This window comes from Macrobrachium rosenbergii, chromosome 58 (assembly GCF_040412425.1).
Source record: "Macrobrachium rosenbergii isolate ZJJX-2024 chromosome 58, ASM4041242v1, whole genome shotgun sequence".
Classification (NCBI taxonomy): domain Eukaryota; kingdom Metazoa; phylum Arthropoda; class Malacostraca; order Decapoda; family Palaemonidae; genus Macrobrachium; species Macrobrachium rosenbergii.
In genome coordinates this window covers 13,990,047-14,016,282 of record NC_089798.1, presented here as the reverse complement: position 1 = coordinate 14,016,282, position 26,236 = coordinate 13,990,047, and the positions used below count along the sequence as shown (strand labels likewise).

General features: G+C 38.5%; 1 protein-coding gene across 1 annotated transcript in view; it reads right to left on the bottom strand.

The window, feature by feature from the left end:
- LOC136837264 (synaptic vesicle glycoprotein 2B-like) overlaps window positions 1-26,236 on the bottom strand; it is a 406,633-nt gene that overhangs the window by 158,730 nt on the left and 221,667 nt on the right. Inside the window, 1 exon segment of the mRNA XM_067102003.1 lies at window positions 16,461-16,566. Within this exon segment, the coding sequence (XP_066958104.1) occupies window positions 16,461-16,566 (106 nt within the window).

Here is a 26,236-nt window from a genome sequence, read left to right as displayed (position 1 = left end):
AGGGACTTAACGACCGAGCGCTTGGTGAGAGATATATAATTCATATATTAAGCCCATAACGTAAATAGAACAAGTGAGGATACCAGGAAAACTAAAGGCAGTAACTATAAGCTTACCGACTCGTCCTGGACACGCTCGTAAAGAGCGAAGCAGACCTCACAACCATCTGGGTGCCACACGATTAGGTCATCCAGCCGGACTGCACAGCCCGCATGGGATCGACAGACGACATGCCCATAGGGCTGGTGCAGTACCGCAGAGCACCCGGGCTCCTCACAACGAACAGTCTGTAAGTATAACAGTATATGAACCTACTAATTTAAGGGACTTCAAACTATAGTAGGTATTGGAGTATGTTAAAATAATTTATACCGGACCAGCCGGAGCATTCCGGCGGGACGATAAATTAGAGCAAAACATGACCACACTAGATCAAGGGGCGCCGGAGATAGTTCGGCGGAGCAGGACCTTAATCTAGGATCATGCAACTCTTAATAGTAAATTACTTAAGAATAAATACTGACGGAGTCCGGCAGCAGGCCTTAGTTTATACCGGGTCCACCGAAGCCTTCCGGTGGGGTAAAAAACTAGGGCAAAACATGATATATACTAAATTAAGGAACGCCGACCAACGGAGTAGGATCTTAATCTAGGATCATGCATAAATTATAATGGCACTAAGTAACTGGTTAACAATATAGGATGACAATACACTGTAGGTCGCCGTGTTCCGGCGCAGACCCCTCCGGGATCCCGTACCTCCAACACTTGGTTACAGCGGGGAAGGCGGGGTAAATCATTACCATGAGTCATTATGCAGCTCGAGAGCTAGGTGTGACCAAAGCCAATCCACGGAAGACCAAACGCACCGGAGGCAACGGGAGGGCCGGGGACGGCGGAGCAGAATTAGCGAGCAAGTGTTTGAACCCTGAAAGTGATCGGAGTTCAGCTCGATCCACCGGAGAGCGAACCAACGAAACACTAGCTGAGCGGATGACATTAGGACGGGGCCCAGGAGGGTGGGTGACTCTCAACTGGGAACCCGACCAGTCCCCCTCCGGGTGACAATCGGAGAGACCGACGTCTCGCACGTGAGGAGATGACATACCACTGGCAAGACAGGGGAGGGGGAGGTTTGTACAGTACTTGGAAAGTGGGACCGAGTTTTGTTTTTAACAGGACGGGGATACCCCACACACTGACTGTAACTCCCCTGTGGTGCCAAACAAACGTATCGACTACCTATTCGTAGGGAGACTCATGACACTCACCTAAGTACTAGGGAAGGATAGGGTAACAGCATTAATCTAAAGTAATTACCAAACTCTCACCCTCCTCATGAAGGCGCAGCCCAGACAATCGGGGAGGAGAGAAGGAAGAGGGAGAGGGTTGAAAGGGTTGAAAGGGAGAGAAATTCCTGTAACGTAGTCCAACCAGCAACCGACCCATAGGGTAGAAGGGCAATGCTTGAAGAAGATTCCCCATATTGTTTGTCTTCTCTCTCTCCCTCACCAGAGGGAGGAGGGGACAGGGGTTTCAGATACTCCAGCAAACCCAAAACAAGCGGTAAGGCGGATGGAACAACAAACAGGAACTCCCTCGGCCAGCCTACCCCTCCCTCCCCCGCTCAAGCGACATAGTCGGGAGAGATGGGAGCTAAGACAATGCGAAACCTAACCTCAATGGCCTAACCCACCGATTGGAATGAGAGGGTTAGGCTAGGATCCCCAATTTCTAATAAAATATCGTTAAAATTAACCAGTATACATATAAGTACCCGTAATATGAATACTGTAAATATACAAAATTATAAGAACTTGTGCTAAGCGTATAGCCTAACTGAGCAAGGCGAACAGGAAGTAGGCAGCCATTAGACTGCAACTGACGCCGAGCTTGGATCATAATAAAGCTAAATTATTCATGACATCCAATACACCATAGGTCAGAAGCTGACAAAAGAAAGCACCACCCTGGAGAGCCTGGTATACGCTATGAATTAACTATAAGAACCAAAATAAGAGGAGGAGGCCTCCGTAAGGAATAACGCTAATCAAGGTACCAGGACCCGCCTGACATAGATAAACGTCTCTAAAGGGAACTTCTTGAAGGGGAATTATAAAACCTGAATGAAATTGTAAGCAACCGAAAGAAACCCTTGCAGAAACCAGCTGCAAGAGTGTACTTCAAGGTCATCATGGCTGAGGCGGCAAACGCCGGGAGCGCGTCCGATATATGACCCTGTAAATATTAATTTACGGGCCTATAAGAGCCTCACAAGTAGTAAAAACCCCACAAGAAGATGGTACTTAACTTAGACACGGTGAAATTACTCGATGACATGATGAATTCAATGCAAATTTGCCGAAAAAGGAGCAGCACAAGAAACGCTTTGTAAAACAAGCACGTGCTAGTATGGAATGAGTTCAGATGGCGCTGGGGTCGTCGGTTGGCGGGCGAGTGAGTATGGGCGCTGGATCAGCTCCCCACATTCCGGGGTTTTGTCATTGTGATATCTTCAGAGTGCGGTCCTGTGGCAGTGACAACAATCACTCACCCTTACCTATACCGACGTCTATTTTAGTATAGATGATCGATCTGGGGTAGTAACCCCAGCATTCCTGATAGCTTTTTCTCTGGTATATTTAGCAAAGAATTTACCTAGAAATATGTGCTGGATGGATATTTCACCGGCTGACACAGGGATGAGCTCAGAAATATATATATATATATAAACAACATACACACACACACACATATATATATATATATATATATATATATATATATATATATATATATATAATATATATATATATATATATATATATATATATATATATATATAATATATATAATATATATCATAATCACTATATATATATATATATTATATATATAATATATAATATTAATATAATAATACATATATATATATATATATATAATATATATATATATATATATATATATATATATATATATATATATATAATTATAAATATTCATAATCACTGTTCAACCTCCTTCCTTAATTTAATTTAATAGAAACATAAAAAAAGGCTTTCTCTTTGTTAAAGTAAGAGGGCATACTATGGAGGGAAGCAAGCGAGCAGGAGTTGTTCCCAAAGAACCAACGGTCAAAAGGGGTAGAAATTTTAGTTAGAGGCATATAAGACAGGATAGGTTTTGCCAGGACCACCCTTAGCTAGGTTGTACCTTGAGCTCACTTTTCTATGACCTTTACACTGGAAAGTTTTTTGTCATTTTTCAGATGAGACCTGCGGCCAAGCCAAGGCGGTTTGGGGGAGGTTTGGGGGAGGAGTTTTGAAGCAAGCGCCCACGCCACTGACCCAGCGCGAGAGAGTCTTAAGGCAACCACCAGAGAGGCCACATGCAGCTCAGGCATCTCTCATCTCTCATAGCCCCCTTTGTTGAAAAGCAGGGGAAATTTCCATTTCAACAGACCCACGGCTTCTGATACAATTGATCACTGCATTATCTATTCCAGCGGTAAGCCTAAAGATGACAATTACTCCCGGTTCTCTTTCCTTTCATCTTACCCTAAATTTTCACGTTTCAAGTTTCCGTCTCTTAACAGTCACTGACTAAGGAAAATCCTAGTAATAGCATATCCCATTTATGAAGTCAAATATATGAAGTACAATTATTGTTGCCTAGTGGAATTGCATAAATTATCCTCCATGGTGTTAAAGTAATATTCTTGATCTAAGATTCATCCCTTGCAGTCAATTAATGATAAGTGTGAGGTCTTTGATATAGGAATGCTATTTGGATACGGCTCTTCCAGAATTGGGCCTGCCTTGGAACCTGGCCAGAATCTTGTTTGGAGAAGAATTAGCATCCTTGATGCGAAGTTGGAGCTGCTATTAGCTCCCATAAGAAACAATTAATGTATTTTACTTTGTTGAAACTAGTTGTTTGAGTAATGTTGTTGATTTAGTTCATGTGTTCAGAAAAAATTGCTATATTCAGTAATCCAGTCTCAACTGTTGACCAAATATAGTTATGTTAAATTATCTGTATTTTTTTTTGGTAACTGTCAGCCTTAATTGATAGGATTACATGAGCCTTAGGTTAAGCAAGGCACTATAAATAAAAAAAAAGTAATAATTAAACTCATCAGCCAAATGATCCATGCAACAATATATATTTCTGGGTTGTCCGACCTGTGTCAGCCGGTGAAATAACCTTTCAGCACTTATTTCTAGGTAAAGCTATTGCTAAACATACCAGAGAAAAGCTAAAAAGCTAAGCTGGAGTTACTACCCCCAGTGCGAGCTCCATGAAATGGAGTCGTGTATGAGAAAGGGTGAGATTGTCACAATCACAGGCCTCCGCCCTGTAAACATTCCCAATGTCAAAAGTCCCACCCAGTGAGGTGCCGTTACAAACCCCCGCACCACTCGCGGACTGCAAACAAACCAGCGTCACCCACATTCCATTTTTAGCACGCATCGCCATTGTTCATCTTTTGTGTGTGTGCTCTTTTGTGGCCCATTTTTTCTTGTACCATGGCATCCTCACAGGATTCTTCTTCACCTAAGTTGAGTACCATCTCTGTATTTTATTTTAGGCAGTTGAGGCTCCTTATTTCCCTCTAATTTAATAATTAGGGATTTATAACATCCCTCGTCTTCTCCCGGCCCCATGTGACCTTCAGTCTCGGTGCAGGATTTTTATGTCGTGGCTTGTTCCCCCTTCATTTTTCATGCGTTTTGTGCCTTTTGCTTATCCTATATTCAATTGGGCATATATATATATATATATATATATATATATATATATATATATATATATATATATATATATATATATATATATATATATATATATCATGAAGGAAACAGTAGGAAAGGCATCCTCATCATCTACAGTTTATTTCCAATGCCGGCGTTTATGATGAATTCCAAGTCGCATTTTCAAGGCTATAAAATATAATATAATTTACGAACATCAATAACACATTAATGCAATGGCAACAGCTCTTTATGTAGTAAAAATATTTAAAATAAAACACCTCATTCCAAGACAAGTCAATAATAAGTAAAAGAAGTTAACTAAAATCTTAAATCTTTCATATAGGTAGGTTGTTTCAAGATTTTAGTGAACTTCTTTTACTTATTATTGACTTGTCTTGGAATGATGTGTTTTATTTTAAATATTTTTACTACATAAAGAGCTGTTGCCATTGCATTAATGTGTTATTGATGTTCGCAAATTATATTATATTTTATAGCCTTGAAAATGCGACTTGGAATTGCCACTAAACGCCGGCATTGAAAATAAACTGTAGATGATGAGGATACCTTTCCTACTGTTTCCTTCGTGATGTATACTTCGAGCCTCAGCTCCGGCCCTTATATGTATATATACAGTAGAACCCCGGTCCTCGACTGTACTAGAACTCGAAATAATTGGATTTCAACACGAAATATTGAGTAAATTTTGTGTCGGAGTTCAAACAACAAACCGAATCCGACCCGATGAATCATATGATGCTTGTAGAAAAAAAGTTTTGGCGGCTGCCGCTAGTTGGCGTTGTTGGTGGCGTTCTTCCCATGCTTATTTAAAAGCATTTAAAGCCCACACATGCTGCTGCTGCTGCTGTTGAAAAACAAGCCATATTATCACATGAAATTAATAATACAGTATTTATAAACCGAATTACTGTATGTCTGTTATCATAAAATTAAGAAAAATTTCCGAAATTACGTCGGAACTCGGCAGCCTGTGGCAGATATAAACAAACCAGAGCGCCGCCCTGGTGGTGTATCGCGGTACTAATTACATAAACATTCAGAATGTAAATGTAATTAGTACCACGATACACCACCAGGGCGGTGCTCTGGTTTGTTTATATCTGCCACAGGCTGCCGAAGTTCTGACGTAATTTCGGGAATTTTTCTTAATTTTATGATAACAGACATACAGTAATTCGGTTTATAAATACTGTATTATTAATTTCATGTGATATGGCTTGTTTTTCAATGTTATCATTATTAACAACAGTTTTCATGTGTACCTGTTACAGTACATTCTGGTAGTGCCTATAAGAATACTTAGCCTAACCTATGGTAATACGGCCACATTGGTCATAGGCCAACTTTTTTGATACAGTATGCATTTAAAAATGTAAAAAGTGCTTCTGATATGGTAAGTTATTCAACTCTGAACCTATTTAATTGTGATTTGTGTAAAGTTTTTTTTTTTTTTGTATAAAAAGGCAAGGTTGGGGTAATGACTGGTGGTCAGGAATGAATTAATCCATTTTCAGTTATTTCTTATGGGAGAAATTAACTCAGAATTCGACAAAATCGAATCTTGACACTTCTTCTGGAACAATTAGCGCGAGAACCAAGGTTCTACTGTATATATATATATATATATATATATATATATATATATATATATATATATATATATATATATATATATATATATATATATATATATATATATATATATATATATATATATATATATATATATATATATATATATATAGTCATACCTCGAAATTACGCGAGGTTAGGTTCCGGAGCCCCTCGTGCAAGGTGAATTTTCGCGTAAGTTTGGCATGGTCTTTAAAAGTGCTAATAAATGTTTATTTCCAGAGTTTAAGTACTAAATATGACCCTAATCATGCTCCCAAAGTATTAAGCTAACTTTTCAATGAACTAAAATTAGTGTACAGTAATTTTATTTAAAATTTAGCTTATTACCCTTAAAAAAGGAATACAGTAAATGGTTGACATAAAAATTGAGTACTGCACAGTTTCATAATAGTGCATTTACAGTAGGTGCGTCATTATACTAATGTTACCCCTAATTCATGGGATGCCATTTTCTTTGTCACTTAGAGTAAAAGCTGTTTTCTTTGTGTCACTAGGCAAAACGTCACAGTCAACAAAAGTACAATTCCATAAAACATCGAAAACAGGTACATAATGTTCATCGAAGGTAGTACAGTACAGGTAAAATTCAATCAATTTAAAATAATAAATTGTACAGGTAATGACGTACCAGAGAAATAATAAGTTGTAAAAGTATGTCTGAGCGCTAACTACGAATGAGAGAGAGAGAGAGAGAGAGAGAGAGAGAGAGAGAGAGAGAGAGAGAGAGAGAGAGAGAGAGAGAGAGAGAGAGATATTGTAATAAAGTAACTGTACTGCTTTTGTATCGTATTTATGCAGAGATATATAAATACAAATTTTCCATTCTGATTTTACACCTAAAAACACGAAATCTTAAAAATTAAACACACTTTCTACAGGGTTATCATCTTTGAAAAATGCAGTAACTAAGGGTATCACATCTTGTAAAAGTACACCAACTGAACGTGTTGTAATTACATGCACATACAGATTGCAACAGCACTTTTCTCCGAGGTGAACAGAATAATTTTCAAAGAATGATACTTATACAACTCTTAGTTACATCTCTGATGTTACATTAACGAATTCATTTTGTCAAGTGAGCGCGACTGAACAACCTCATCTCAAGGTCATGTAAAGTCATAGTGACAAAGACTTTGCAAATAGACATAATACTTGTATGATATTTATGTACAGAAATATAAATATAAATTTTCCATATCAATTTTACAGTTAAAAGCATGAAAACTTATAAATGTACTTCAAACATTAAACAAGCATTTTCTGCAGGGGTATCATCTTTGAAAAGTGCAGTAACTTTGCAAATGGGTATCACATCTTGTAAAAGTACACTAACTGAATGTGCTGAAATTACCTTTGCATCATATTTATGCATGTACAAAAATTTAAATAATACATTTTCGATACAGATTTTACACATGAAAGCATGAAATGCATTTTTCATGGAGATTTTGCACATTAAAACATGAAATGCATTTTTCATACAAATTTTACACATAAAAGCATGAAATGCATTTTTAATACAGATTTTACACATAAAAGAATGAAATGCATTTTTCTTACAGATTTAAAACAAAAAAGCATGAAAACTTGTAAATTACTTCAAAAATTAAACACCCACTTCTGCAGGGTTTCTCGAGAATTTCGTGTGTCTGTGAAAAATCGGTATATGCCCATTAGTTAGGTTCCAGTGAAAAGTTTGTGTGTGTGTGAATTGTGAATCGTGTAAGATCAAGTATTACTGTATATATATATATATATAAGATATATATATATATATATATATATATATATATATATATATATATATATATATATATATATGTATGTATATATGTATGAATGTGTATATATATACATATACATATATATATATACATATACAGTACACGCGGAAAAATAAGCCATTTTTTAGTGAGTGGCTATAATTTTTGCACTTTTTGACAGTACCCCATAAACCGAAAGGAAGGCAGCTAAAAGTTAAGCTACCGCATGTGAGATAATCTATGGGTTGGCAACCCTCGTTTCAAACAATAAAAAACCATTAGTCATCTGCAGTCTGTGGCTGGTGAATGATTTGTTTTTTGTTTCCGCCATTATTTCACACTCTGTTCCTCATGGTTTTTTCCACATTTTGTGCTGTGTTGTCTGTCTCCGATGTCCAGGAAGGTTGTCGGAAGAGAGGAGATATCCTCAATCATTGACCTTCACAAATCAGGTATCCCTGTTCGTGAAATTTGTGTGCAGAAGGGGTTATCGAAGCGTACTGTGTATTGATGGATCCATCAGTACGAGGAGGGAGACGCCAACACCCTTCCTACCCCAAAACCCCGGTCTGGGGGGCCCCACAAGATCAAACCTGCTACCTTAAGGCTTATACACCGTCAGCTAAAGAAGAATCCTTCTCTCACAGCACCTGAGATCAAGGATAAGAACGCTCATGTGCTGGGAAATGTGGCCATAAGGATGGTGCAAGAACGTATCCACGACGACCTCTTGCTGCGGTCCTACAAGGCCACGAAGAAGCCGCTCCTGACCGCTCAGCAAAAGCAACGAAGGGCTGCTTTTGCAAAAAAGTACTTGGTCTGGGAGCCTACTAAGTGGTGAGAGGTGTTGTGGACAGATGAAGCTACGTTCAGTGTGACAGGTAGTGGTGCTAAGAGGGTATACCATCCGTATGGCTCCGATCCCCACCTCCCCCAGTACACCTCCAAGACGGTAAAGCACCCACCTACCCTGATGGTATGGGCTTCTTTTGGGTATGATGGTGTTGGGAAGTTAGTGTTCCTCCCCAAGAATGAGTATATGAACAGGTTAACTACTTCCAGCTTTTGGGGGATCACTTAGAGGAATCTTTTGAAAACAGTGGCACCAGTTTTTTCATGCAGGATGGAGCACCGTGCCACACCGCTAAACTAGTGGTCAATTGGTTAAAAGACTGTGACATGGCCTTTTTTAGTGACTGGCCAGGGTCCTTGCCTGATTTAAATCCCATTGAAAACTTTTGGAGCATCATTAATAGGCAACTCCCGACCCGGGATACCTCTTTCTCTCCCAAAGCTCGAAGTAGCCATCAGGGAGGTTTGGGAGTCATTGGAGCCAGAGACCCTCCAAAATCTTGCAGACAGTGTTCCCAAGCGACTTAGAGAAGTCATCAAGCACCAGGGCAACACAACCAAGTATTAGTGAGGGGATAAGTGCTCCAAATCATACTTTTTCAATGACTAATCCTAAAAATTGCATTTTTTTTAGGGGTGTGGCTTAATATATATATATATTTCCATATATATACTATATATATACTATATATATATATATATATATATATATATATATATATATATATATATATATATATATATATATATATATATATATATATATATATATATATATATATATATATATATATATATATATATATATATATATATATATATATATATATATATATATATATATATATATATATATATATATATATATATATATATATATATATATATATATATATATATATATATATATATACACAGGCAGTCCCCAGTTTACGATGGGTCCGGCTCACGACATTCCGATGCTTTTCAAATATATTCATCAGAAATTATTTCCCGGTTTACGATGTATGTTCTGGGGTTATGATGCGTCGTACGCTGATCCGACGGAAGAAATATGGTTCCAAAATGGCAGAATAATCAAAATGTGGAGTTTTTTTTATGAAAAACTCAATAAAAATGCAGGTTACATCATTTTCAATACACACAAAGCATTAAAAGTAAGGTTTTCTTAGGATTTTTGATGATTTTCAACAATTTTTCTGTTTACGATGATTTTCGGTTTACGATGTGGCGTAAAAACGGAAAGCCCATCATAAACCGGGGACTGCCTGTCTATACATATATATACAGTATATATATATATACACACACACACATATATATATATATATATATATATATATATATATATATATATATATATATATATATATATATATATATATATATATATAATATATATATATATATATATATATATATATATATATATATATATATATATATATATATTATATAAAGAAAATAATAAGAGAAAAATCCCCATAGGACAAAAAGTAATGTGTATGTATCATAACAAACCTGGACATGCATGGCAAAAATATGTTTGCACAACTGAATTCCTAGCCAGTTCAACTTATTGAAAAGAAAAGAAAAGAAAAGAAAAGAAAAAGGAAAACAAAGCAAGAGCATGAGGAACAGCAAAATGTCATTATACAAGGCTAGACAAGCATGAGCATTATTTCTACATGATAATACCTGGAAGAAAGAAAAGCGTTAATTGCAAGAACATATTATGGTAAATCAGTAAAGCTGACCAGAGGACTTTACACTTTTTTGAGCATGGGTTAACACTCAATATCCCCCAAGACATATTCGCACATCCATAAGGGTTGCACTGTGTGCGGGTTCCTGGTATGGGGGAATGGCTAAGGACGTTGGGGGTGGCCATTTTAAAACTTTTAGGTGCTTCGCTCGATTGCTTCCATCCAGCCTAATGAGAGATTGTTGGTGGCCCTCAGATGCCACTACCAACCCAGATCGGTCCCAGGTTTTGGTTACAGGATCCTGCACTCTTACCCTGTAGCCTACAACATGGGGTAGAAGCTCCCTGGTCCCAGTAAGTGGTGGGGTCTCCTTTTGGGACTCTGCCATTAGTAGCTCCCTCCGCTGGATTACCTCATCCCAGTACCTCTCACTGGACGTTGGCACTCCATCTCTGAGCTGCCTGCTGATGGCGAGCTGTGCTGGGGACTTGTCGAACCCCTTAGTAGGGGTGTTGAGGTACTGAAGAATTGCCAGGGATGCCTTGTTGCAATCAAGGCTGGTTCCTTTGCCTATGTTAAACCTGCTGATCCTCTTGGAAGTCTTGACTGCTGCTTTGGTCCCTCCATTAGACTGGGGATAATGGGCTGACGATAGGCATACTGTAACCCCCATTTTCTGAAGAACGATGTGATTGCTTCGCTGATGAGGTTTGTGCCCCCATATGTCGAGATTAGCTCTGGTGCTCCCCATCTTGTGAAGTACATCCTCAAAACTGATATAATTCTTGATGACATGTGCCATGTAGGAAGTGTGCCACTTCTAGCCACCCAGTGAGCCTATCTGCATAGGCCATGTACATATGGCCCTCGACTGTAGCATGTCCACCACCGTCGACTGGAATGGGTATTCTGGGGTGGTATGAGTACCGATGGTTCAGCAGGTTGTGATGGAGCATGTATATCACAAGAGGCACACCCATCCCTGTGGCTCTGCAGGTCGCCTTCCATGCCTGGCCAGTAAACCGACTGCCTAGCCCTGCGGAGCATGGAGTCTACCCCCTGATGGCCTGCGTGAAGGCCTGTAATGACTTGACAGCGAAGTTCCTCTGGAATAAGCAGACGTGGGCATCCTTGGTTGTAAGTGTAGACTATCAGATCTTCCACCATAGATAACCTGTCCCTAACTGAGTAGAACTGACATAGGCAGGCCACCTCCTGTGCCTTCTGCAGGCATCAGTCACTTGCTGCAACTTTAGCTGCCAGCAGCTGGTACACGGGGTCTTTAAAGGCTGCTACTCTGACTCTCTCCTCATCACGTACAAGGCATTCTTGCTCAAGGGCAGTGGCTGAAGCAGTGACAAGGGCAGTGGCTGAAGCAGTGACAAGGGCAGCAGTCATATCCTCTTCAAGTTTGGAGTCCTTGTCATCTGGTTCACAACGGAGGGTAGGTAAGCGTAATAAGCAGTCAGCAGCACAATTCCTCTTCCCTGGTAGGTATCTTACCTGGAACCTGTATTGTACGGTCTTCTCCTTGAGACAGAAGAGCCTTGGGTTCAGTATATCCTTCAACTCTATCACCCAGGAGCTTGACTAGTGGGCGGTGGTTGGTCACGATCAATAAGCTGGGGCAGCCCAACAGTAGCAGCCTGGCCTTCTTGAGACACCATATGACAGCTAAGGCCTCTCCCTCAAAAGCACTGTACCCAGCTTCAGCCTGCGACAAGTGGCGGCTCCCATGTAGGTCTCTAAAGGGTTCCATCAGTGGGGCGGTAGCGAGGAAGGGTGCCAACTGGTTGACGAAACCAAACCATGACCTGATATCAGTGACAGAGGGGTTGTCTGGCATAGGGAATCTCCATATGGCAGCTAGACTCGCCTCTGTGGACTATCCCAACCCAGCTGGAATTCAATGAAGTTCACTTCTCCTCAGCAGAAGCTGAATTTCTCTGGTTTGAGGGTTACGCCTTTTTTTGCACATCCAAGAGATTATAGGTGTGCCAGAAGGCCTCCTTGATCCTGTTGTCATACAGAAGAGCATCATCCACACATTTGTTTTCGAGGGATGTCATTGATGGCATCATCAAACCTCCTGGTGTAGACATCTGAAGCTGAACAGCGTCCCATGGGTATTCTTCTGTATCGATAATGCCCCCAGGGTGTGATAAAGATTGTGATTCTGCAGCTCTCTTCATCTAACTCCACCTGGTGGAAGCTCCAGTGCACATCCGCCAATATCTCTAAGGAATGTAAAGGCACCCCTAAGAACATGTCGAAAGGAGCAAGGGAGTGATGTGTGTCTCACCTGCAGGAGGCATTATGGCATTGAAAGTCCACAGTGCAGTAGGGTTGATCCGACTTCTTGGCAATAATGACCATCCTCACACGCCATTCTCTTGTTTCACCAGTGGGTACCTCCTCAATGATGCTCTTCTTGACGTCCTGGTCCAACTGCTTCTTCACTTCAGACTCCCAGTGCTTCAGCACTGATGCTGAGGTGTGGCATGCACAGGGGGTTGCCCCTGGCAGTAGATGAATATGGTGTAGCTTGCCCTCCAGGACAGGGAGGGGCTCCCTCTCTGTATTGAACGTTGATGACGAAAAATGGCACAAGAGCCACTGCTCCAACTTTGGGACGTTCTCCTCCACTGGTGGGAAGGGCATGGATGAGGGCTTAGGCAGAGATTGCCCAGTGGGTGTGGGGACCTCATGCTCCAGTGAGAGGCTCGCCGACACCAGTAGGTGGTGGAGAAAGGACTGAGGCATGAGGCCAAGGTCCTTACAAGCAGCTGATGAAAGGAAGAAAGACCTTGCAGGCTTGATGAAGTACACTTCTTGGATGGTTGTCCTGTCGCCGTATTGAATGCGAAGAGGGGCAGTCCCCATACATTCCAATCAAACATGGCAACATCACATAGGCCCCCAACGCGTTGTGAAAGGGCAGGCCTTTCAATGAGGGTCAACAGCAGTGGGGCCTGCAACACACACTTGGGCCCCGCATGTCTACCACAGCCTGTACAGGGTTGTGACCCTTAGGCCTAGATCCATGCATTGATGAGGACACTACCACTTCTATAGTAGGCTGCATACTGGGTTGTACCCTGGCAGTGACTACCCCAATGTTACTGACAAAGCAGGGGCATCACTCACCGTCTTCTTCTTGCTCCTACAAAACTGTTCAAGGGGCCGATTTTATGACAGCCATGACAAACACTATTTCTTGCTGGGCACAACACCTTTCTTGGCTCATGCTGCACTCCACAGTTCCCACACATACAAGCACCGATGGGAACTGAGGCCCTCTCACCACTCTTCACCACTGCACACTCAGGGGGGGAGGCTGGAATTTGTCTCCACATCGGCTGCACATGGCTTGATGCCTTGTCGTGCCAGGGCATGGATGCATCTTTGTGGGCTGCCTTGTATGTCGCACACACTGCCCTTAAGGCATCTAAGCTACAAACGGAATCACATGACCTATAGAGGTCTCTTTTCAATATCTCATTCCTTAGACCTGCCAGAAGCTTTCTGATAAGCATATACAGGCAGTCCCCGGTTATCAGCGGGGGTTCCGTTCCCGACAGCGTGACAATAACCAAATATCACCGACAACTGAAAATCGGTGAGAATAGTGCCAATCCCTGGTTATCGGTGCTGGTATCCGGTTATCGGCACCGATAACCGGGGATCAGCACCGATAACTGGAGATCGATGCCGATAACTGGGAATCGGTGTTGAAAATCCGGTTATCGTCGTCGCTAGACAAGCGATGTAAAAGCGGATCGCCGATAACTGGGGACTGCCTGTATTCAGACAACTCACTATGGCACCTAGGACACTGGAAGCCACAGTCCTTGGCTTTTTGTGAGCACTTTGCAAAATATTCACTAATGGACCTCTCATGCCCTTGCATAAAAACAAAAAACTCAGCCCAATGCATAGCCTGGTTCAATGCATGCAGAACAATGGTCCCTATAGCATCCAAAGCCCCTTCTGGAGACAGATTAGCCCACTGTACATCACTATACCTGGCATCCAGTGTACGCTGCAACTTTGGGGTGCATTAAAACCTAATGTGTTGAGCTGCATCTGCTGCTTGAAGCTTATGTAGCCTAAGCCACTGTGTCATCGACTGTTTCCAAGTCCTGAGGAAGGCTGACGACATTTCCAAAGCACAATTCTCTAGTAGTGGTGGGGAGGGGTCCCAGGGCCACTCTGTAGACCCAAGCCACTCACCATGTAGCCAAACAGTCGTTAAAGGCTTGCAATGCATGTTGACCTTCAGCAACTACATGTTGAAGAGCCAGTGATCCTGGCGCCACTCCGACAGGAGTACTGTGAGCACCCCTGGAAGATTGTCGTGTCCTCCTTGCCGTGAAAGATGGTCTCCCTGGTGTAGACATGCTAATCCTTTATGGATCCTACTCATTACACCATGTTGGAGAGGCAAGGAAACCCGTGGAACACTCCAGTGTTTTATTACATGTCTTATCAGTACAGAGGTGTGACTGCAACTGAACTGCAGACACGCAGGGAACACTGGCACCAATCGTACTGCCCTCTTGGTAACAGACGTAACGTACATTCAACCATCCAACAAACACAAATGATAATTCTACTCAAACTACAAAAAATATCAAAACAATCTAAGGTATGAATATTATCTAGTGACCACAAAAAACATAAAAATAAACTATATAGTTTCAGCAAAAAGCAAACAAACTATCATCAAAACTAATATATGAATGGAACAACCTATTAACAAACATAAAGGGCTGGTCACCTAACGGTAGTCAGATGGCAAATAAATGAATTGAATTGAATATAGAATTTAGGCTATAGGCCAAGCACCGGGACCTATGAGGTCATTCAGCGCTGAAACTGAAATTAACAGCATATGGTTCAAAAGGTGTAACAGGAGGAAAACCTCACAGTTGCACTATGAATCAACTGTTAGGAGAGGGTGGAAAGTAAGATGGAAGAGAGAATATGAAAGGAGGTACAGTAAATGGAACGAAAGGGGTTGCAGCTAAGGGCCGAGGGCACGCTGCAAAGAACCTTAAGTAATGCCTACAGTACACTGCATGAGGTGCACTGATGGCACTACCCCCCTACAGGGGATGACAAATAAAGGTACTAGTAATTAATCAGAAAAAGAAAGGCCAAATTACAGACAGTAGAATGGGTGTAACATACCATAAAGCAAAGAGGAGCTCTTGTGGTAACTGTAACCTATAATAACATAGACAACCAAATGAGGCCAGCTCTCTCTATCAATGGGTTGTAGGTGCAATTGTGCTTACTGTTGCTTAGTGACTGATTATCTAGCTAATCTGCATCTTCTGTTTTCAGACTGCAAAAGCTCTGTGTCTGGAATTCAGATCTATGAATGATGGCTAACTGTGACTGATGGGTTTGTTATGAAATAAATAAATCTTGATTTAAAAATTTCTATTTATTCTTCCAAAGGCTAGATGGTCTAATAAAAAAGAATCCTTAAATCTTTTAACAATAAAAGCCAATAAATCAAAACAAAAACATACCCAGAAATGACATACAGTATTAAACTGTCATTTATAATTCTTTTAGCAGCCAAGTTAAAAGGGCAATGAATCAGTCTTGCAATTTCTATCTACTTCAATAAGGGCTTTCTTAGGGTTACTTGCCAAAATCAAAATACTCCCCACCTCCTTACAAATCTGTCAACTTGGCCTCAAACTTACAGCAATGATGGAACAGCACAGAGTGTGAGGAATATTCGCCATGAATTATACGAGAAGGTTGGATTTACAAAGCCAATGTTATGAGGTATGATAGCCAGACCCAGGGCTGAAAAATATAGATGAGCAAAATAAACATTAGTAACAACAAAAAATTATCAGATGCTGTAAGTGTCTACATAAGATAAATGAATAAAGAACTGCCAGAATAAAAAAAAATAAATAAAATGTAAAAATAAAATAATCTAGCATTGAAACAGTACAGGTAGTTGCTTTATTTTTTCATCAAAATTGGAATATTGAAAACTATGTGTTTGTATCATATCAAACCATTGCCTTAGGTACTGCAACCATATACTGTACATAAATCCAGCAAAAAGATACTCCTGCTACTCTAGGAAGTAAGAGATCACACTACTGAGGACTAAGACCCTTCCTTACATCTTTCAACTAACATTGTTTTATACTACCCATCAATTTACAATAGGCTTAAATGTGTGCCAGCTCATTTTTTCAACACTCAAAAACAGAAGGGCACCTACCTACAGTAGGTGTCTGCACAGCTGAGCCGCAAAGTGCCCTTTGACAGCAATAAAATCCTTCCAATTGTGTCTGTCAGGTTAAGCAGACCTGCTTTGTTTGGTTAAAGAATTTTCAAATTTCCACTAATTTCACTTTAAAATTCACAATATTATTATGATTTCATTAAATTCTACCTTAAATTTTGCTATGACAATGGGGTTTTCCATGTTTTTACCTTAAACCTTAAAATAAGTTAATTAAGATTTGGTGTGGAGATGGTTACTTGTTGGTAGGCAGTTTTCACCGTAAGTGGTGTCCAGCCTAGTAGGTTTTGTTTTCCTATCAATTCTGGTCCGTTATGAAAATGGTGTATGTCTGTCAGGTTGCTCGCTATTTTCCTAGCTTTGTTATATCGCAAATGAGTCATTCCATGTATATACCCTACATTTAAGTAAAACTTCATAGCTTTATTTTAACCCTTAAACGCCGAGCCTCTATTTACAAAAACGTCTCCCGTATGCCGGCGGCGTTCGGTGAGTTAGCGCCGAAGCGGAAAAAAAGTTTTTTTCAAAAAATCACAGCATGCTTAGTTTTTAAGATTAAGAGTTCATTTTTGGCTCCTTTATTTTGTCATTGCCTGAAGTTTAGTATGCAACCATCAGAAATGATAAAAAGTATTATCATATATAAATATTGGAATATATGACAGCGAAAAAAAAAACCTCTTATACAATTGTATACAAATCGCGCTGTAAGCACAACGGTTAAAGCTAATGAGTTAATTTTTTTAGTTGTGTTGTACACTAAATTGCGATGATTTTGGTATATAACAAATTGTAAAACGATCAAAGCAACATAGAGAAAATATTATCACAATATGATGCATGAATTCGTAACGTCCGGACGTAAAAAAATGTTTTTTTCAAAAATTCACCATAAATCGAAATATTGTGCTAGAGACTTCCCGTTTGTTGAAAAATGAAACTAATTGATTGAATATTACTAGACTGTAAGTGTTTTAGCTTACAATTGCAGTTTTCGACCATTTCGGTCGAGTTAAAGTTGATCGAAAGTCAAATTTTTTCTATTTATCGTGATTTATATGAAAATATTTCAAAACTGATAAAAGCTACAACCATGAGTTATTTTCTGTTGTATTGTACATGAAATTGCGCACATTTTCATATATAAAACTTTATGTAACGACTAATATAAAATGGTGCAAATATTACGACAACGAGACGAAAGAATTTCTGAGATGTTCGGCTGAGTTACCGCGCAGACGTAAGGAAAATGTTTTTTTCAAAAATTCACCATAAATCGAAATATTGTGCTAGAGACTTCCAATTTATTGCAAAATGAAGGTAAACGATTGAATATTACTAGAATGTAAGAGTTTTAGCTTACAATTGCGTTTTACCATTTCGGTCGAGTTAAAGTTGACGAAGGTTGAAATTTTGGCAGTTATCGTGATTTATGTGAAAATATTTCAAAACTGATAAAAGCTACAACCATGAGCTATCTTCTGTTGTATTCTACATGAAACTGCGCACATTTTCATATATAAAAGTTTATGTAACGACTAATGTACAACAATGCAAATATTACGACAACATGACGAAAGAATTTCTGAGATGTTCGGCAGTTACTGCGCGCAGACGTAAGGAAAAAATTTTTTTTTTTCAGAAATTCACCATAAATCGAAATATTGTGCTAGAGACTTCCAGTTTGTTGCAAATTGAAGGTACATGATTGGATATTACTAGAATGTAAGAGTTTTAGCTTATAATTGCGTTTTTTTACCATTTCGGTCGAGTTAAAGTTGACCGAAGCATGAAATTTTGGCAGTTATCGTGATTTATATGAAAATATTTCAAAACTGGTAAAAGCTACAGCCATGAGTTATTTTCTGTTGTATTCTACATGAAATTGCGCACATTTCTATATATAAAACTTTATGTAACGACTAATATAAAACAGTGCAAACATTACGACAACGTGACGAAAGAATTTCTGGCGCGGACGTAAGGAAAAAGTTTTTTTAAAAAATTCACCATAAATTGAAATATTGTGCTACAGACTTCCAATTGGTTGCAAAATGAAGGTAAATGATTGAATATTACTAGAATGTAAGAGTTTTAGCTTACAATTGCGTCTTTTGACCATTTCGGTCGAGTCAAAGTTGACCGAAGGTTGAAATTTTGGCAGTTATCGTGATTTATATGAAAATATTTCAAAACTGATAAAAGCTACAACCATGAGTTATTTTCTGTTGTATTCTACATGAAATTGCGCACATTTTCATATATAAAACTTTATGTAACGACTAATATAGAACAGTGCAAAAATTACGACAAAATGACGAAAGAATTTATGAAATTTTCGGCCGAGTTACCGTGCGGGAGTAAGAAAAAAGTTTTTTTCAAAAATTCACCATAAATTGAAATATTGTGCTAGAGACTTCCAATTTGTTGCAAAATGAAGGTACATGATTGAATATTACTAGAATGTAAGAGTTTTAGCTTACAATTGCGTTTTTCGACCGTTTCGGTCGAGTCAAAGTTGACCAAAGGTTGAAATTTTTTTTAGTCGACATACGGTACGTCCACTTGGCACCCAACAGACAATTTTAGTCGACGTATGATACGTCCAGTAGGCGTTTAAGGGTTAATAGACTTACTACTCTAGATGAAATGATTGATGATTTTTCATGAAAATATTTATAAGTTAATTTCCTTAGTTTGACTGTTTACGATTACGCTGTTACCTCAAACTTTTCATATCTTTACGACTTTTCATTTCAATTTAGCCTTGGTCACAAATTTATACTTAAATAATGACTTGCACATACTTGTACTGTTGGTAAACAGTGCAGTAGTTTCAAGTCTATTATTGAGAGAGTCCAACCTTGACATGTAGCTCTGTAGAGGACCGGTATACAGTATATGCAAGACTGACTTACAATGTCTTGCATTAAGGGCCACTATGAGTGCTCTTGTGGAATCACTCTGGAAAATTCTGGCACACTCTTTGGTGAATTTCATTCACCATAAGATATATTTTTCCTTTTAAAATCACACAGAAACTGAATTTTATAATCACAATAAGATTACTACACATACAAACAATAAAATATAATACAGTAAACCCCCCATATTCGCGTTCTCATGGTTTGCGGACTCATGCATTCGCGGGTTTCTCTGTGGAACATATCTAGCCATCATTCGCAGAAAATTCGCCCATTTGCGGTATTTTTCACTGAGAAATATTCACTAATTACTGTATTTTCATATAATTTTCATGAATAAATGCACTTTTTGTGATAAAATTATTAAAATACTCAGGTATAAGCATTTTTACAGGGTTTTTCTTGGTTTAAGCTATCAAAATGGGCAGTTCTAAGTGTTTTTAGATGGGTTTTAAGCATTCGCGGATCTGACCTATTTGCGGGGTTTGTGTGGGACGCATCCCCCGCGAATACGGGGGGTTCACTGTACTGGCAGAAAAATAACACAAATTTGTTAAAATTTAATGAAACAATTTGAAACCTACAACTATCATCCAGTTCAGAATCTTAATTACCATGAATATTTACTTTTACTGTACTATTACATTAAGATATTAATGTTTATGACTATAAAAATTAATTATTATCGATATCTAGATATGTGTTCCAATCTAAAAAAAAAAAAAAAAGGAATATTCCCTCCGTATCTGAGTTTCACTGTTAATCATGACATCGCTTATTGTGTGGGTGGGAAAACAAACCGTTTAACATAAATCAGTTTGCTGTCAACTTTTTCAAAACGGGCCTTCACCATTGGTGTACCAAGAAAACATGGTAGGCTTTAATTAAATCACAGGAAGAAAAGGTTGAAGAATATGTACAATTTAAAAAGGGTAGGCCTAAGGGTCCCATTAAGACGGTCACTCAAGATAAATTCTAGCTTGTTTTTTTACTGTAAGTCTGTTACAACAATCTTATTACTTTATTTCATAATGTTCCATTCACAGGAATGAAGGCTTTCCTGTACTAACGTCTATCACAGGTCTACTGTATTATAAAAATGATATCTTTATTTGTCTTTTTATAGGCCTGTTATAAGAAATGACACTATTATAGGTCTACAATATGGATTTGATCTTTATATCACTATAGACCTATCATATGAATTGATATTTGTGTCAGTACAGGCCTATTATATGAATCAAGGTTTTCATTAGAGTAATTATAATCAATGCATATTTTAGTAATACTTTTTATTATCCTAGTACTGCTTCCCCTTGATAATGACCCAGCCATGCTTTACAAAGATGTTAAATGTAAATCATTCTATGAATACTTCTGTATATACAGAGACAGGGGAGTAGGCCTAGGATCTATGTTCATTTTCTTCATAATTTTAATTATCCTTTTCATATCTTTTACAACTGTTTTCTTACTTTCAGTTACTACCCTGAAAACATCCATCACAGAAGAGCAGAAGAATTACAGCAGCCCTATGGGGATGGATGGCTGCCAGTGATCAAGGGGAACGTATTAGGATGCACAAATGAATACTTCCCAATATATTAGCAATCTAGAGGAAGTTTTGGTACCATCAGTAAGAGCCCTGCTAATGGATGACCTACCTTAAGGTAATCTATACGGCTCTGTATTCCACAACTCTCATACGTTACTAAATAATGATCTGCCATCACAAATTGGGTGTTCATACAAACTTATTCAAAACTCAGTGCCTTTTTCAGTACATCCTCTCCATCTTCATTTCTTCCTCCAAATCCATGGCCTCCATGGTTGTTAACAAGTTGAGAACATGAACCATAATAAATAATGTATTGCTTAAAGTAATGAAAATTATCAACACTATATGAATATGTTAAGTAATACAATTCACATAGTTTGTGATAGTTCAAATATGACAAATTTTTAATTAATTTGTATTTTTCCTAACATACAAACCTGAGGTCTTTACATATGGATAAATTTCAGCGAAGCTGGAAAGTCTGGCCGTTAAACTTTTGCAGGGCAGTTATGGTAACAGTTACCTATGGTAGGGGTAGAAGTACCACCCACCCAACCAGTATGCATTCAATCTCTTCAGTTTACTTTTTGGCCCAGGTGAAAGAATGAGGAGTGGTAAGAGGTGGGTCTTTTATGTAAAGACCTCAGGTCTGTATGTTAGGAAAAATACGAATTAATTAAAAATTTGTCATTTGTTCCTACACGAATACAGCCCCTTCAGTCTTTATATATGGAAACTTACTATTGGAGGGAGGATTCCAAGTAATCTGAACTGACAGGTAGTTCGGCTCACCTGGTATTCTCTTCCTGGTCATGAAAGAGCAAAGGAAGGATACCATACCTCTGATCTGTTGAACATGTGTGATGTTCAACTGCCAGACTTCCGTGCACTTCGAATAAAAGTAAAGTATGAAAACCCTTGATTCAATAGGTACGAACCCACAATGTCGAAGACTACAGTACACCCGCCGTACCTGCGGGGGATGCATTCCAGATACCCCCATGAAAGTTCAAATCCACAAATACTTAGAACCACCCACTAAAAGCGCTTAAAATTGCCTATCTTGAAAGTTCAAATACCAAATGCATACTTAAAAGTATCATCCTAAATCAAATATACCTTAAATTATTATCCTATTACTGTATTAATCTTTGCAATTATATTATTCATATAATTTCAAAGTCATCTTGAACATTAGTACCCTTAAAAATATATACATACATACTTCCAACCCTTCCAGCAAAATCAGAAAGAGAGAGAGTTGCACTTTGACAAATTCAGGCAGCCTTGTACTGCCAGGGCAAGAGAGAGAGAGAGAGAGAGAGAGAGAGAGAGAGAGAGAGAGAGAGAGAGAGAGAGAAATTTTATCTCTTTAATCTTTTTGAGGAATGTTAATCCATTTCTCTTTACAAAATTTATATGTTACTTTTCCTGAGAGAGAGAGAGAGAGAGAGAGAGAGAGAGAGAGAGAGAGAGAGAGAGAGAGAGAGAGAGAGAGAGAGAGAGAATTTATCTCTTTAATCTCTCAAGGAATGTTAATCCATTTCTCTTTAAGTGACTGACAACAAAATAATTTATATGTTTGTTTTTTGTGTTCCAAAGATAAACCTTTATATTTTTAAAACACTATGAACTAAGTATCTATTTATATAGCTATCTATTTATTTCTCATATTCTACCCTTTGGAGAGAGAGAGAGAGAGAGAGAGAGAGAGAGAGAGAGAGAGAGAGAGAGAGAGAGAGAGAGAGAGAGAGAGAGAGATTTTTCAGTATATGTATCCTTTCTAGTCGTTGGCAACACAGACCACCCAACCCATGCTGTGAGGTTACTTGACATATTTGACAGGTTCACCCTCCCCCATGACCTCCGAGACTAGAGAAAAAAGTTTGGGGTGAAATTTGTTTGTCTAAATTTTTCCATTTACTTACAATAGAAATGCATAAATGTTGTAATTACAGTAAATTACTATTATTACTATTATTATTATTATTATTATTATTATTATTATTATTATTAATATTGAAAATTAGTACTTATTATTTTAGATAAATCATTTATTGATCATACAAAACAAATAAACATCCCATAAAAGTTCTCTCATCTCAGAAAGAGAGAGAGAGAGAGAGAGAGAGAGAGAGAGAGAGAGAGAGAGAGAGAGAGAGAGAGAGAGAGAGAGAGAGAGAACTAAAACAGGATGGGAGAAAGAGAGAGAAACATTATGTATTATTTCATCTTATTACTTATTTAATCTTACAGTATTATTAATATTATTATTATTATTATTATTATTATTATTATTATATTATTTAATCTTATTAATTTTAATATTTGAAAATTAGTAAATCATTATATTACTGTATCATAAAAAATGTATTTAGTCATGAAAATAACATCAAAATACAATAATTGGTGAATATTTCTCAACGAAAAAGTCCGTGAATTGCCGAATTTTTTGTGAATAATTTATAGATATGTTCCACAGATCATCCCATGAATTGTGAGAATGCGGATACAGGGGGTTTACTTCTGTAGATAAAAATAACCAGCTGGCTTGCCCATAGTCAGTCCTTCTTTCTCCTTGCTAGGGAGAAGGTAGGAAATGCATTTATTAATCCAAACAAAACTGGATTATAGATTGGATATTCAATCATGCAGATCACCAGCATGCATACCATTCCAGCTCATGACAGCTTGTTCATGCTTTCTCTGTCCACTGAAAGAGGACGGAAAACAGGAGGAAGGTACAAAGCCAGTCCCACCCACACCTTCTCCCTGTAGCCGCACACCTTAGGCAAGATGCAACCTGTCCTTAAGAGCAGTCCAAGAACTAATAGGCAATAACCCAAGGTAAAAGGCTAAGAATGTGAACTGCACAATTACATTCTATCCTAAACTCGGTTTTTTTTACTGAGGCGCATTCGCACCGACTCGCAGGGGTGCCCTTTTAGCTCGGAAAAGTTTTCTGCTAGCTGATTGGTTGCAAGTATTTTGTCCGAATAGCATCATTGTTTTTATATAATTATCAAGTGATGTGAATCGAAACTTATTTATTAACCTTAATTTCTCCATCAGATATATGTTTTGTCAATAAATAATGTTAACGAATAAAGAGATTATAAAGTATTGTGATGGTAAGTCTAAATATAAAAACAACACCTGCCGAAGTCAACGACAGGAGCTTGTTTTCGGATGCACGCTGCATAATTTTTTTACTTTTCACATATATTAACACCAATTGGGATAAATTACACTAAGCATAAGAAAAACATGTTATTATAAACTTTCTCTGAATAACAGAATCTACTAAAAACATGGAATTAATAAAACTCGCTATTGGTGAAAACTTCCGGGGAGGTAAAAGGAACAGCCTGTGGTGGCCTGGCGGGAAAGCTACCACAGGTGATTGTCATTGCAGCATTTTCCTGATTTATGTCATTGCAGCTTTTTCGTGATTTATGTAAGTGTTGAAATCAGTGTTAAGTTATTGAGATTACTTTAATGGCTATATCTGCAATTAATTAGTTTCTATGCTTCTTTTTGTAGGTGCACACTAACAAAAATATATTTCGCAGAAATTAACAACTTCCTCTTTCATGTACGTTACAGCAGACAATGCGAGATAAGAAAACTTTTTTTTCTTATTTTGTGTTCTGTTCAGGACACATATAAGGTTAACACGAGTTTTTGCGAATATTTTGAGAAGTAAAAGAATATGTGACTGAGTAGAAAATGCACTATACACATATACATATACATTTTAAGGATTAGTAGGCTATATGCATCTACTATAAAATACCGAGGCGGGGATGGAAGGGAGGGGGAGGGGTATCGCGGTTGTAACTCGGTGAAATTATGAATTCGTTTAATTATGATTTTTATGCAATTTATGGAACACTACAGTATCCTCAAACCGAAAATAGTGCTATTAATAGAATCCATACCTTTACGACAAAATTAGCAAATCCTTTCTATACGGACTTACATCATAGGCCTACATACCCCTAGCTTAACTTATATCAAGCATCAGCTACTGTTTACTGTTACTCCTTACCTTAAAGAGTTAAGCAAAATTTATTGCAATTGTCGAAAAATGATGTAAGACACATAGACATAGGCTAGCCTAGTTTGAAATGTGTGCAAGAAATAAAGCCATAATAAGGGAAATACATTATTTCTGAGTCCAGTCCCGTGTCAGCCGGTGAAATTCCATTACAGCACGAATTTCTAGGTATAATATGCTAGATATACCAGAGAAAAAAGAGCTTTCAGGAAAGCTGGGGTTACTACCCCCAGTTCGAGCGTCTTCTCCAGGGAAGACGTCGGTATAACGAAGGGTGAGTGAAAGATCACTACCACGGAGACTTACTCGAAAGATCTCTCCCTATCAAAACCCCCGGAATAGAGCGGTGAGCCGTTACAGCCCCTACACCCAATACCCGCCAGGACGGCGACACTAGCGCCACCTACCTCATTCCATTTTCTAGCACGTGATCGCTACCTTTTCCTTTTGTGTGCTCGTGCCTTTTTGTGGATTTATTCATCTTTCGCCATGTCATCGAGCAGCTTTACTATCTCCAAGTTAAGTACCATCTTATTGTGGGGTTTTTCGTTCTATATTTTGGCTGTTTTGGTCTCGTCTATATATATATATTGAGATCTTTTTATGACGCCACGGCGTCCCCTGCCAGCCATGTCGACCGCGAGGCGACCCCATCAGTTCTTTTCTGTTGG